Source organism: Vombatus ursinus, unplaced genomic scaffold, assembly GCF_900497805.2.
Source record: "Vombatus ursinus unplaced genomic scaffold, bare-nosed wombat genome assembly UNPS02009173.1, whole genome shotgun sequence".
NCBI lineage: Eukaryota > Metazoa > Chordata > Mammalia > Diprotodontia > Vombatidae > Vombatus > Vombatus ursinus.
In genome coordinates, this window is record NW_020948951.1 from 6,232,010 (window position 1) to 6,248,083 (window position 16,074).

The 16,074-nt window shown below is 41.3% G+C and overlaps 1 protein-coding gene across 2 annotated transcripts in view; it reads right to left on the reverse strand.

Annotated features, from left to right (window-relative positions):
- KDM4B (lysine demethylase 4B) overlaps positions 1-16,074 on the reverse strand; it is a 259,342-nt gene that overhangs the window by 177,178 nt on the left and 66,090 nt on the right. For both annotated transcript variants that reach the window (XM_027851028.1, XM_027851029.1), the window contains exon 5: positions 13,347-13,540. In XM_027851028.1, the coding sequence (XP_027706829.1) occupies positions 13,347-13,540 (194 nt within the window). The remainder of the gene's footprint in view (positions 1-13,346; positions 13,541-16,074) is intronic.

Here is a 16,074-nt window from a genome sequence, read left to right on the forward strand (position 1 = left end):
CAGTCAGGAAGGGTGAAGGGGAAGTGGCGTTGGCAGGAAGGTCAGTATGGGAGAGAAAGGGAGCCCTCTTGGTTGCTCTTCCCACAAAGTATTATCTCTTCTCAGTCAGCAGCCTCAGATGCCATCATGACAACCCACCATGCCATATAATGTCAGCTATGGTCAATTGTTTTTTTTCTACTATAAGGGAAGGTTCCATGGCGGGGCATGGGGAAGAAGTAGCTGATAATATTGCAATATAAAAACAAAAGGCACCAATAAAAACTTCATAACACAAAGAAAGTATGAGTTCACTGATAGTTTTATCTTATGCAAAATATTACTTGATTGATGAGGCACTAAGCAGACACAGGGATAGAAAAACGACCTCATCCTACTTGATACTCTTCATTCCCACCAACCCCAGATAACAAGTCCTTTGCTCACACCTTCTCCAAAACCTGACAGGTTTAGTTTTTTTAGGCCTCTTTTAGGCCTCAGTTTCCTCATCTGTAAAATGAAGAAAGAAGAAGAGATGATCTCTAACAACTCATACAGCTCTGATACTGCATATCATAGTATGTTAGTATTCAGAGGTTACTTCTAAGTCAAAAAGCACCCACCTAGAAGAAGGAGTAGAAGTAGAAGACTTGGAGCCTCATCAGAACTGGGTCAAAATTCCACCTATGATATGGTTTTAAAAAGAAAAGAATTTTCCACAAAGTGGCTTTAAGTAGACTTAAGGGGAAAAAAAGGCTAGGTATGGGGGGGGGGGGCACCTACCATTGTAAAACAAGGAAATGTGGATTAGACAGCCTCTAAAGTCCTATATCCTTTGATTGACCCTTCAAGGCCCACCTCCTCTGCCAACCATTTCCTGACCACAGGGCCCTTAGGGATATCTCCATACTCTAACCTCAAATAGTAATTAAGTCTACTTCATGCTCACATGGTACCATTGGTTTGATGAGTTTGGGTTTGGTGGGGTTTTTGGTTTTTGGTTTTTTTTGGCCTGGTCTATTCTACATAACTATAAACTCCCTGAAGGCAGTGACTCTGTCTTATTCCTCTCTGTATCCTCTTCAATAGCTAACACAAAGCCTTGCACATTAAGAAATGTTTCATTGATGACAAAAAGGGAAACTTGCTACTGTGGCATAGGTGGCAGGATCCCAAAAAAGGAGAGCCTGATACCACCTCTAGCTAAAAGCAGAGTATTCACCGTGCTTCTCCTTCTGCGTAGCACAGCCTCAAACAGTAGAGTTTATAACTCTCCTCATTTGTGCTGTTCCCTGAGGTGCCTCTAAGATGATCACTGCAAGGGCCAAAGAGTCTATAAAAAGTGAAGAAACCTGGGAAATTTCCACAGAGGTAGAGCCAGAAAAACAGAAACCATCATTATTTGCTCAACCTTAGGTGGCTAAGCTGATCTGGGAAGTGCAAGAGCTCCCCCTGCTGATCACTGGCTTCATTCAACTGAGGAAAACAAAGCAGTCCATGAATCTAAAATTACAGGGTCTGCTCACTAGCAGTGAACAGATCCAATGCTTCTTAGAGGCTAGCCTGATGGTCATTAATACCAACTGTCACACTGAAAGGATGAGATTGGTGCATCCAAGCCCCACGCTCCAGGGAACAGCACATCAGGGGTCTATCAAACCAACCTTGACATCTTGTCACAACACATCTACCTTTGCACTAAAGGAATGCTATCTATATAAACAAGTTAAGCTCAATAGGAAAAGCTCGGCCAATCCATGGCCTAACCTCTCAACATTCTCTTTTTCTGAAATTCACGCCAGAGTTGGCTTTATCACTAAAAAACTATCTGACACCTTCTAGGGCCTCAGCCATGGATGCACTGCAATGTAACCCCAGGACTGGACCAGGACCCTGTTGTGTTAGCTACTATGCCAAAGGAAATGCCAAAAGAAATGTTCTTATCTGTCAGTAACTCAGGCAACGGAGAAGGTAGACTGCCAGGAGCCAAAGAACATCTTTGTCTGAACAACCGGCAGTTAGTCTAATTAAAGCCTAGTTACTTTTAATTTCTAGACAAAGTAGCAGAGAAATATTTTTTAAAACACTCAAAGGTTGATGCACCTACCCCAACAACTTCTACCTGGGACTAGCAAGCTTCTTATCATCTAGTTTGTAGATAAGCTATATTTTTCATTTCTTCCACACTCATTATTGACTACCATGCCAAGACTGTGGTGTGGGGAAAATATGAGGCAGCAACCAGGAAGGACAGGCAAGACCTGTGGTGGGTGGGAAATGATAAATGGGAAGTTGAGGATGAGGACAGAAAAGACCAATAGTTTTCTAGAGTTTTGGAAAAGAAAGCTATATATAGAAGTCCTTTACTCAAATAGAAAATAAGGCCACAGGTATGATATGTTCATGGATTTTAGAGCTGGGAGAGACCTTAGAAATCGAGTCTTTTTAGAGATAACAAAACTGAGAGCCAAGGAGATGAAGTGACTTGGCAGGGTCATGAAGCCAGCAGAAGTTCAGATTGAAACCTGTTTTTCCCTCTAAACCTAGGATTTAGTCAACATAGATAAGAGATAGGCAGGTACCATCCAAAGTACATCATTTAGTTCAATAACGTTTGTTAACTTTAAGATACTGTTCTATACTCTTGTTCTATGGTTCAGGAGACAGCTAAGACAAAAATACTTATAATGCATAATGATGCGTTTAAAATAAATTAGATAACAAAGAACTAAAAGATCTGGGGGAAAGGTCATTACCTACTAGGTAAGAAACGGGAAATCATGATAGAGGTGTTATTAGTATGCTTTTAACTAAATTCTTAGAAGATATATTAAGTGCTGGCTACATGGAAAGTGTTTAAAAAGGAAAAGAGGGAAAAGGAAGATAATGCTAGGTTAGGAAACAAAAGCAGAGAGACATAAAAGAGCAGAGTATAAGGACACATTGTAGTCAAGTTTGGGTGGAACATTGGGAACAGCAGTTCTAAAATAAATGTGAAAAGGCAGAGTGTGACTTCAGATTCCACAAGTCCCTACCCAGTCAAGCAATAAACATTTATTAAGCCCCTATTACTGTGTACTGTGCTAAATGCTGGAATTTTGGTAAAATGTTTTTGTCTTTGTCTCCAATGCTTAGAGCTTTATCTTACATACAGTAGGCACTTAATAAATGCTGAATAAATATGATCCCCTGGATGCCAGACAAAGGAAACTAGTAATTCCTAGAAGCAGGGCTGAAGATGAGGTAATGCATTCCATGAATGGAAGACCAGATTATACAAAGTCACAGAGATCAGAGATGGAATGATGTGTGAGGAACTGCAAGAAGACCAGTCAATAAAAGGGAGGGATGTATAATAAACTTAGAAAGGCAGGCTGAAGTTAGGATTATCACGTATTTAATTGTCCACATCTGGACCTATCACTAGGTTAGTGGCAGTGTGAAAAGAAAGTGGTACACTACTGCCCAAAATGTTTTAAGAGTAACGCAATAGTCTAATAGTGAGAATTAAGACTGTGACCACTAATCAAACAGTATAAACTCTTTACCCTGAGTTGCTACTGCTGAGCCTAGGGCAAAAGGGCTCTCACAGGTGGATACTTGGAAAAAGAAAGGAAGGACTTCAGAGATTCTAGTATCTCCTGATTCTATCAGAGGCAGACAGATAAACTTCTCAGAAAGTTACAAAATGAAGATGAAGACAAGTAATCAGAATATAAGAATCTTCCCAGGCAAAATATCTCAAAAAACTTACAATTTTAATCTTGATTTTGTGACATGACAACATACCTCCAATCACTTGAAGAAATATCACAGAAGAACTTTAAACAATTGGCCAAGCAAAGTTAATTTGAAAAAGAGATATAGTTTATACTATATAGGACTTTTAGCAGAAGGTCTAGCATGATTGATTTGTCCACTGGTTTTAGTGAATGCTTTTTCTCTCCACTTTTAATCTTTGCTACAAGGCAAGACTAGCCAGAGAGGGGGAAAGGGAGGGCAGCAGAATACATTCTGGAATGACGGTGAACAAGATTCAATATAAGGTGGATAGTCTGGGGCTATCAAGAAACAAGAAGTGATTAAAATAAAAGCAGGGGTGCTACAACTCAAAAAGGCCTGCAAGTTCACGCCTCTCTCTCCGCTGATCCCAAGCTTACTACTCTTCACTCTCTTCAAGTCTCAGGTGCACCTAAGGAGTAACATGGCCTCATTTAAAAAAGGGCACTCCTCACTGTGGCTAACTAGTCATGAGTCAAATTCCCACACGAGCTAAATTTTCTTTTAAACTTTCCCTTACATGTAATACGTTACTCTTTTCTCTCATCTTTTATCTCTGAAACTTCAGCCCTGGCTGCCATTTGAAAAATGCTGAAAATTATTTGCATCTATCTATTTTATGCCAAAGGAATGAATAAATGAAGAAAAGCATTTACTCAAATACTTACTTTGTGCCACGAACAGTGTCAAGTACTGTAGATTAAAAAAAAAAACCAAACCACCAAAACGAACCAAGAAACAATCTTTCCTCCTCTCTAGAAACTAACTGGAGAAGATACCACAGCAGGACAGTTCCCACGCAAAGCTGACAGAAAAGCCTGGGGGTCCTAAGGATGCAGCTAAAGGTAGATGGCAAAGTTGTTACCAAACAACAGGACTAGCCTTTGAGAAGAAAGGCGGGGGTATATGGAGTTGGAGTGGAGAATGGGGTCTGGGTTCCTTCTGGCAGGAATTGGGGGAGGGGAAGAGGGGGGCTGGTTCACTGTCTGGATACCACAAAGAAGGGAGAAAGCAGGGAGCATTGGCAAGAGGGTTGAAGGTTGGCTCTGAGGCACAGAGAGGGAGAAGCTGGGTCTTTCTAGGCAATAATTCTAAGGCAGAGTTGCCCAGATGTCTTATAGGGCAACCCACTGGTGGACAGAGGATGAAATTGAGTCCTTCCAAAACAAAAAGTTTCTAGACATATCCTCTAGATAATCTACAACTCTCCTAAAATTGTGGTTGGTTGAGGCATTATATAAATTTCAATGTTTTTTTTTCTCTCCAGGTCCCAAATAATTTCACTGCATAGAACATAAGAACAAAAACAGGTTACTGCCACAGTATTTTCTTCAAGCTCTCTAGTTTCTCCTGCCTCAATGCTGTGAACTGAACATTCTAAATCTCCAAAACTACTGAATAAGACTAGTACTAGACCCCTAATCAAAAGGTCACATTCCTTTCCCATCTCTGACTCCTTGTTTTCAGCTGTTTGCATTTCATATTATCTTATTAACAGATAGTCAACCTGCTTCGGGGTGGAAGGGACCTCAGAAGGCATCTACGTATCTACGTATTAGAACGTAAGCAGAAATTCTCCCCTACAATACAATCCTGACACATGGCCATCTAGCCTAAGCTTGAAGATCTATAGTGAGGGACAGAGTTCACTGATTTTAGAGGGAGCCCACTTCACTTCTGGCCAACTCTAATTGTTAGGAAGATTTTTCTTAGTAACCAGTCTAAATCTACTTCTCCACAGCATCTAGTTCTGTCATCTGAGGCCAAGAAGAACATGTCTACTACATTGCGTCCATATGACAGCCCTTCAAATACTCAACTGTGGTTATCATGTTCATTATAACTGGGAAGTATGGCTAGACAGCACTTCTGCTGGGGGTATTAACAGACTATAAGCTCAATAATGTGATAAGGCAGCCAAAAAAAAACTCAACACAATCTTAACCTGAGAGACAGTTATCTAGGACATGAAAGAACTATGCCCTCATCAGACCACCTTGTGCTCAGTTCCACATGCCCAATTTTAGAAAGGACACTGAAAAGCTAAAGAATGTTTAGAGGAAATGAACGGGATGGTGAAAGGACTAGTCAAAGGACTGCTTAAAGGAAATGAGGATGCTCACCCTGAGAGAGATGGATGAAGAAGAGACATAATGAATACTTTCAAATATCTGAAGGGCCGCCACATTAAAGAGGGATTGGATTTATTCTGCTTGACATCCAGGGAAAAACGAGGGGCAATCGATCATCAAGCATTTATTAATCACCTATGTGTAGGCATTGTGCTAAGTACTTGGGAGAGGCACTATGCTAGGTATTATGTCCATCCTAATCCAATGATTTATTTGTGTAACTCAAGAGTTTCTGCTCTCTTAACTACTATTAAAATAATGAAAAGATGTTTAATAGTATCTGCCTTCAAGAAGCTTCCATTATAACCGCGGAGAGGACAAGTATATACACAGGTACTTACAAAGCATAGTTACATCTTTATCATAAGGTAACCTTGGAAAAGAAGGTATTGCAAAGGGGGGGGGGGGGGGACCTAAAAAAAGTCTCAAGCAGAAAGTGGTGCCTGAGCCACAGATTATTCGATTTGTTGAGGGAATACATTCAAGGCACAGGGAGTAATAAGTACAAAGGCAGAAAGATGAGAGATGAAGGAAAAAAAAAAAAGAAAAGTGAGAGATGAAATGGTGGTTGTGATGGAACAGCAAGATGGTCAGAATGGCTAGATCATAGAGTACATGAAGCAGAAGACTAAAAGGGTAAGACAGGGCTTTCTCAATTGGGGAAATGGACAGAAGAAAAAGAATGTGGATCTTAAAGCAAAATTTAAATTTTCTTTAATATATGTTTTCCCATTTTGGATCATAAGGAATATAGGCAAGGGTGACAAAACTTCATCATAAAACATGGGAAACAAGCTGTAATTTTCTACGTGGTCAAATTTTGTCAAACAGTTGCCCATCAATAAATGGAAATACCACTGTCAATAAGATAAAACCAGCTCAGTCCTCATGGAAGCATTTGATCGCAATGAGGAATGAAAGCCACTTTCCCAGCCTGAAGATTCTGAAGAAACACACCAGTAACTTCTGGCAAAGGCTTCAGGTTACAGAGGTCATGGTGATGGAGATGATGGAGCAAAGGTCAGCAGACAAACCCTCTTCAGAGTGTGATTAGCCAGAAAATATCCAAACTGGACATTTCAGTACTTCCTTAGTGTGGAGGCTGCACACTCCTGCAGGTCTCACAAGCTTTGCAGTGGGCCCATGGCGCCACCTACTGGAGTCAAGGCCCCATCTGCACCCAGAATCAAGCGGGGCCATTCATTTGGTAGCTTCTGTTACTAGAAAAATGTTTCTCACTGAAAAACTTTACATGTTCAACCAACAAACAAATTCAGGGTGTGTGCTGAAACTAGAAGAGACCATTCAAGGGAATGGCAGCACTTTAGATTATAAAGTACCCTGGAAATAAATGCAATAATATGATTTAAGTTTGAGCAGGCATTTGACAGTCTTGCTGATTATCCTTATGGACAACATAAAATATACGGATTAGAAGAGAGAACTGGTGGATTTGTAACTGACTGATCAGACCCAAGGAGGAGTTAATGAGATCAATGTGAAAGGTGGCTTCAAATGGAGTGCTTCAAGGTTGTCTATGGTTCTGCATTATCTAATATTTTTATTAATAACACGGACAAAGACACAGAAGACTCTCACGAAACTTAAAAATGTCACAAACCTAGTAGGGACAGCTAATATTGATCGATAGATTCAGAAGCCTAAACACTGGGTTCAGTCAAGGATGAAAGATAATAGGGATAAATGTGAAGTATTTTATTTAAATGTCACAAATACAATATGGGAAAGAAGGAGAGAGAGTATGGCTCATCAGTAGTTCTGCAGAAGACCTCAGGGTTTTGGTGGACTACAAGAAACTAAATGAGTCACTTGTGTGATGTGGCAGCCGAAGGAGATAATGAGAACTGAGGCTACACATTACACTGAAAGACATCCTGTCGAGCAATGAAGAGCTTGTTTAACTGAAATATACCTGAGGTGAGATCACATTTGAAGTACTATATTCAGTTCCGAGAGCGACATTTTTAGAAATAAAGCTACAGATCATCCAAAAGAGGGCAACCAGTATTGTGAAGGATCTCAAGATCATGCCATATGAGGTTCTGTTTGAAGAGCTGGGGATATTTAGCCTAGAAAAGAGACCTCTGGGTGGAGGGGATATGGTAGAATTCCTCACATATTTAAACATCTCTCAAGTAGTAAAGGCACGAAACTTGTTCTTCTCATCCCCAGAGGAAAAATATTAGGAGCAAGGAGAGCAAGATTCAACCTGATATGAGGAAAAACCAGTCATTAAAGTTGTCCACAAGTGAAATGGGCTGCCTTGGGAGTTCAAGCAAAGGCCACTATCAGAAATGCTATAGAGACGACTCCTCTGAGCTTGCTGGCAGTCTGAAGAATTTCAGCTCTGCTCCTTATGGGAAAGTATGTGTGGCATGCCCCCTCCTCCCCAAATCTTCAGTCCCTCCTATGTAAAAAAGGATAATAACATTTGTCCTCATTGGAGTGTTGTGGGAAAAGCATATTGTGAACTCAGCACTATGCAAAAGAAAGTAGTATGCTGCCATTGTTATTTAGTCTAAATCTTTAAATTTCTATTAGAAATTAAGGCCCCAAGTCACACATCAGGCTGGTGTTAGGGCCAACACCAGAATCTAGCTTCTACTGCCATGCTACCACTGTCTTTGTGATTCTTTTCCATGAGGATCATCTACAAAATCAATGATGTCAAATTAGCTTCACGGCACTTTTCTCTTAATAATTTTAAATTAAATATTATTTTGTTCATTTTATAGCAGGAAAAACAGGAAGGCATAAAACTTCAATGTTACAAAACCAGATAATGAACAAAGCTCAATTTTACTTGTCTATCTACCAGCTGATAAGGTGGCATTCCTATGTACAGATGGTACATTTTGAGACTAAGGATCAAACTCAATCACTCTAAACTGGCCACCAAACTTCCCTACCCAGGATGCTGTTGTTATACAATCAAGGAGGCAGGTCAGTTGAGTTTTAAGAGAAGGAAAGCAGTGCATAGTGTCAATAGCCCTAATGAGGACATTAGCCCCTCTACCCTCCCCAAGCTGCCTATACCTGCCTGAAAGTAGGAAGTACAGAAACTTCTGGGATGGTAATATTCCTAAAATGATGCCTACAAGGTTGCTGAAGAGACAACTGTCTTAAGACAGAGATCAAGAGAGCCAAGGAAACCAATTCCCTCCTTATGTTTTACATGTCTTGTGCATTAACCCACCTGCCAACAACTTATGGTCAATAAATGACACAGATGATTACTATTTCACAAAATCTGACAGCATCTGAACCCTTTTCTAATCTCTTTGGCATGTCTGAGTTACAGGCTGTGGGGACCCTGACAACTGACAATGTCTACTACATGTGTCTCTTACAGAAGGCAGCAGCACTCTAAGAACACCCAGCTAGGAGAAAATGAATGCCTGGAAAGGTCACAGAATTGGGAACATGGAGGAAGGGCAACAGAGAGAAGGAAAACAAAAAGAAGGAAGATTAAAACAAAAGGGTAGGTAAAGTGTCAACATAGTGGGGTAAAAGTAAGGCAATGAAAGCACGGAGATAGGAGAAAAAAAAAAAAAAAAGAGAGAGAGAGATCACTTACAGGCTAGCCTGAAAAACACCATCCATGCTGGCTGACTACGGAATACACAGGCACTTCTGTGAGGTTTGTAGGGATGGCTGGGTCCACAGGCAGATACTGCAAATATGGGTGTGTTCTTATTCCAGGACAGTGCTTTCATATATGAAAAGATGTGTATTGTCGTGGCAGGTCATACATGCATCTCCACCCATATTGTTTGCAGCCTAAGAGCTGAAAGGCCAAGGACTTTTCACAGACATCTGCCTGCCCTACTACCCCACTTCCCTCCAGACTAATGCCAGATTAAAGACAGCTTTGTCTGACAATCGAGGTCTTCCACAATCTGAAACTATGGCTAGGACAGGTATTCATTACTGTAATAGCAGTATCTAGCTGGGGCACAGAGTGGAACAATGGGCCTCAAATCAAGACTACTTCCCAAAATTCCTAGCAGGATGACCTTGGCAAGTCTTCCAGGGCTTCTTAAAACTTTTTCCACTCTCAACCCCTTTGGTGCTTCTTAAACTGTGACCCCATATGGGGTCGAGACCCATAGTTTAAGAATTTAACCTATACCTGCCTCTGTTTCCTCACCTGTAAAATGGGGATAATAATGGTACTTCCCCTTCCTGGGTTGTTGTGAGGATCAAATGAGATGAGATCTGTAAAGTGCTCAGCACAATGCCTGGTTCGTAGCAGGTCCTTAATAAATACTTATTCCCTTCCTTTCCCCCCTTTCTAGCCTTTTCTCTTCTTCCTCTCTCTTCCACAGACAAACTGAACCCCACCTATATTTACTCATGTTGTTCCCTGTGCCTGGAACACTTTTCCTTCCCAACTTTTAAAGTTTTCTCACCCTAAAAGTTCACTCTGCTCCCATGTCCTCTTCCTCTGATCGGTTCCTACCAGAACCTCCCTTTAAAGCTAAGTGTCATGAAAGTGCCCAGGCCAGCCATGTCTCCCTTCATCTCTCCCTGGCCTCCAAGAATCTTCAGCTAGCTTTTCCACTTCCTTTTCTGTCTTATTTATCAAGAATTTAAGCTTGGGGGCAGCTAGGTGGCGCAGTGGATAGAGCACCAGCCCTGAAGTCAGGAGAACCTGAGCTCAAATCCGGCCTCAGACCAAACACTTGACACTTACTAGCTGTGTGACCCTGAGCAAGTCAGTTAACCCCAACTGCCTTAAAAAAAAGAAAAAAAAGAATATAAGTTCCTCTGTCTTTCTGTTCAAATTTGTTTCTTTCTTTTTTTTTTTTTTTGGTAGGCAATGAGGTTGCTTGGTGACTTGCTCAAGGTCACAGAGCTAGTATGTGTCAAGTGTCTGAGGGTGGATTTGAACTCAGGTCCTCTTGACTTCAGGGCTGGTGTTCTATCCACTGAGCTACTTAGCTGCCCCTCTGTTTAGATTTGTATTTCTAGCCCTTAACACAGTTCCCAGAACAAAATAAGTGCTTAAAAAGTGCATAATGACCTCCTGCCTGAAACCAAATGCCACTTAGGCCAATAATAACTATCCACAGCTACTACCATAGCACTTACTTTGCACCTCTTGTGAACTTACCTTGTTTGTGCCTTATCACCTACTAAACCATAATCCCTGAAGGTAACAATCCTATATGATAAGAACTTTCTGTCTCCCTCTAGAGCCAAGCACAACAATCCAATGTACACAGTAGGTACTTAATACACACTGAATGAATTAATACAAGATGACAAAATTTCTTAAGATACTCCCTGCTAAGAAATCTATATTTGTCAAAAGATGATAATACAGCACCTACTAGCAATACGCTACCAAATCAACATTCTTATAATGATATTTAAGATACTATTGTCATGCAACAATATTACTAAGCTGTGGGAGAACACCTATCTCATTTTCCTTCCTCCTTTGTCCCCAACCCCCTAATAAATGTTAACACACACACACACACACACACACACACACACACCCACACGCACGCACACACACACACCCCCACACACACACACCTCTTCCCTTTTCCCTTCCCTTCCCAAAGAACAAGTCCTGGGGTGATAGTAACAACTTCTACTTCTGACATAGTCGCCTATAAATTCTATGAATTAATTTTTCTTTAAAAAATGCTGACTAGAGGGGGTAGTAACAATAAAAATGACTGAGAGTTCCACAGCGATTTACAGAATGACAAAATGCTTCACACACATTATCTAACTTGATTCTTTCAACTGCCTTGTAAGTAGGTAATACAAATGTTATTCCCATTAACAGACTGGGGAATTTTAAAACTGGGAAAAGTGGGGGCAGCTAAGTGGCACAGTAGATAGAGCACCAGCCCTGGAGTCAGGAGGACCGAAGTTCAAATCCTGCCTCAGGCACATAGCACTCACTAGCTGTGTGACTCTGGGCAAAAGTCACTTCACCCCAACTGCCTCACATTAAAAAAACACAAAACAAAACGGGGAGAAGTAAAGGGACTTGCTCAGGATCGTGGAGGTGGCAGGGCTGGGACTGGATGCTCTCTCCACTCCCCAAAGTGCCTCTGATGCAGTGGAAGGGGAACAACGACCTAACAGGTCACTCATCTGCTTGCAGACTTTTCACGAGTCTGTAATTAAGCTACCTGCCTGACTACGTTTGTCTTACAAGCATCGCTCCTACAGAACGCACTGGCTTTAGATGACACCAATGGACATGGTTGAAGTCCATGCTTTGCCACTAACTACCCGCACTAACTTAACGTCACATGAACTCTACGGGCCTCATATTCTGCCTCTATAAAATAAAGGGACTAGACAAAATCTTTCTAAGATCCTATTTCCAAATCATATGTTCCCATGAACCAGATGGCAAAAATTTATTAAAGACTTAAACTTTTTACTTCCTTTTCCCTCCAAGTAGTAGTAACAACAAAAAACCTTGGAAGCTGCCCATAGAAAGGCAACAAAGTCAAAAGCCATGCATCAGAAAACAAAATATGTAAAGCCTGGTGAGAGCATATCTGCACATCTGAACTGCAAATGGAGTTAGATGTTGAGAATATATTCCTCAAAATGGAAAAGCTGAGAAATCTTATACCAGAGATTTCTCAGAATTTATGGACAATGCTCCCCACACACCAAGGAAGAGAAAATAGCTTTTAAAACACAAAGCCACCCTCAGGCCATCATCAAGAGCACATCACCTAGAACTGTGGATAAGATAAGTTTATGGACCAACAAGGTTAAAACTCAGCTTTTAACACAGTGGCAAAAACTTGTCAGAAAAAGGGAAGTCAAGGAGGTAAGGTCAGGGAAAAAAGGAGGTGAGGGCAGGAAAAATTTAGAAGTACAAGGTTATGTAGTAGTGAATACATACTCTCGAGAGCCGCTGAAGACAATGCTGTCATATATAATTTCATAATGACTTATGCTCAGTATATTTTATTTAATGACAGGGAAATATATAAGCCATCTTATAAAGATTTCTACTGATAAATGTGAAATAACAAAAGCTGGATAAGGGGTAACTTTCCTTTAGCTCTCTTCTAAAAACCACCTGATTTCTTGATATTGCTGGATAAAGACGGCATTATTACACTATACATATGCAAGAGCACGTGCACACACCCACCTACCGTGGGGCTCCTCCATCAGAAACCAGCAAAGCCTTACCTGATCCAAGGCTCTGCAAGAGAACGCCCTGGGGATACACATCAAGGAGGGGAGCAGGGCAAGCAGCCATTTCCCAACTCCTCTTTCCTCCATCCAAGGGATTACATTGTTAGCACTCCTCCCCACCCTGGCTGATAATCATTCGATTAGATAAGAACTATAACTCAACTTTACTCTCCTTAATTACCAATGGCAGGATTCCTCCTGAAGTTGTGTCTGGACCAATGCAAGATGCAATTCACTCACCAAGATTTGGGCTCCCCAAAGTGCAGGTAATTGATACTGTAGAGATCCATGTCTTCTGTGTGCCAAGCAAAGGTAGTTTTCCACATCCCAAAGTACAGGTAGGGAGTGTTGACGCCTTCTATGATAATCCCACATTCATGTTCCACCATGTCCAAAAGGGTGTTCAAATTTCCAATATTCCACTCCTCTACATCCTAAAGAAAGGGCAGACCATCAAAATCATTTCCTTTGACTTTTGATTGTACTCAGTTAAGAAATCCTGTTGATTCTACCTTTGCAACATCTACTGTCCATTCCCTCAGATGTTAGGTGGCCTGCATCTGACTTATGGATTAAACAGCGCTAGGTGTACAATGATGACACCCCAAATTATGGAAAAGGCAATAGTCAATCTAATGCAGAAGTCTATCAATTACAGGCCCACATACATCTCATCCAGCCTCGCATCACATGCAGTCATGTTCAATTAATATGTTTCATCATTTGTAGATCATTCCTGACTATTTCAATGCCAATTACATGGCTCTCCCCATGCTACAGAGATTCCACCAGATAGGGTTAACATTCAACAAGCATTTTTCAAGCACCTATTTCATGCACAGCAATATGCTAGGCCCTGGGGATAAAAAAGACAAAAATGAACAGCAGAATCTGCCAGTATGGAACTTTTATTCTAACAGAGAGGGCACACATGGGCATATTTTGTCAGCTCCCTCCACAGAAACCCTGTGACTTAGTAAATAAATCTTAGGAATTGCCTGAGGTAGAGAGTTTAGTGATTTGACACGCTCATGAAGCTATTGCCAGAGGCAAGAGTGAAACCCAGGTCTTCCTGCCTCCAGACCAGGCTCCCTTCTGGACTCTTCACCATGACGGAGTAGCCTCACCACCCTGGAGGTACAACAGACTCCTGCAGCCCCTTCTCCAGATGCCAGTCACACTTTCATTCCTTCTCAGGGCCGCCCTAGAGACACCTTATCCCACGATCTCCTTCAAACTCTTTTTCCTCTTCCCTAGATGTATTCTCTTCTCCCACTAAAATTCAAGTTCTCTAACATCAGGGAATGCCTTCCTTTCTGTCTGTATTTATATTCCACAGCTCAGTACAAGCCAGGGCTGGTGCATAGAAAGTGCTTCCTAAATCCTTGCTGACTTGTCTCGACACTAAGCACAGCCCTCTATCATCACACAACCTCCATGGAACACACACAAAAGCAAATACAAGAGAACTGGAAGAAAGAGGGGGACGAGAAAAGAGATTCTACAAGAGATGACAATTGAGATCAGACAGTCCTTAAAGGAAGCCAAGGCAGAGGTGATGAGAGAGTGAATTCCAAACATAGGGAATGCTTGCGAAAATGGGGGGGGGGGGGTAGAAGATGGGATTTTCAGCTCAAACAACAGTGAAGTGGGTTAATTTGGTGAAAACACAGGGTGTGCATGTGAGAAAGGGAGCAGAGGGAAGTAAGGCTTGGAAGTAAACTGTAATTAGGCTTTAAGAGCTGAGGAGCATGTATTTTATCCCAGAAACAATAGGGAGTCAGGGCAGCTAGGTGGCACCACAAATAGCGTCCCTAGCCTAGAGTCAGGAAGACTCATCTTCCTAAGTTCAAATACAGCCTCAGACACTTACTAGCTCTGTGACCCTGGGCAAGTCACTTAACCCAGTTTGCCTCAGTTTCCTCATCTATAAAATGAGCTGGAGAAGGAAATGACAAACCACTCCAGTATCTTTGACCAAAAAACCCCAAATGGGTTCACGAAGAGTCAGACACAACTGAAAAATGACTGAACAACAACAATAGGGAGTCTGCTCAAGCTTCCTGAGTACTGTGACTTAGAAGGATTACTTTAGCAACTCTATCAAGAATGGATTAGTGCATGTTGGTGGAGCTGTGAACTGATCCAACCATTCTGGAGAGCAATTTGGAACTATGCCCAAAGAGCTATGAAACTGTGCACGCCCTTTGATCCAGCAATACCACTACTAGCTCTATAAACCAAAGATAACCAAAAAAGGGAAAAGGACCTATTTATACAAAAATATTTATAGCAGCTCTTTTTGTGGTAGCTAAGAATTGGAAATTGAAGGGATGCCCATCAACTGGGGAATGGCTGAATAAGATGTGGAAAATGATTGTGATGGAATACCATTGTGGTATAAGAAATGACAAGCAGGATGATTTCAGAAAAACCTGGAAAGCCTTATATGAACTGATGCATAGTGAAGTGAACAGAAACAGAATATTGTACATAGTAACAGCAAGTCTGTTTGATAAAGAACTGTGAATGACTTAGCTATTCTCAGCAATACAATGGGTCAAGACAATTCCAAAAGACTAATGATGAAACACGCTGCCTCTAGAGAAAGAACCAATATTGTCTGAATACAGCCTGATATCTTTCACTTTCTTTCATTTTTCTTTTGTTCGAGTCTTCTTATACAAAATGATTAACATGGAAATCTTTTACATAACTGCACATGTATAACCTGTATCTAACTGCTTACCATCTCAGGGAGAGGAGAGGGAGGGACAGAATTTGGAACTCAAAACTTTAAATGGAGATGGAGGAGAAGGAGGAGAAGGAGGAGGAGAAGGAGGAGAAGGAGGAGGAGAAGGAGGAGGAGAAGGAGGAGGAGAAGGAGGAAGAGGAGGAGGAAGAAGAGGAAGAAGAGGAAAAAGAAGAAGAGGAAGAAGAGGAAGAAGAAGAGGAAGAAGAGGAAGAA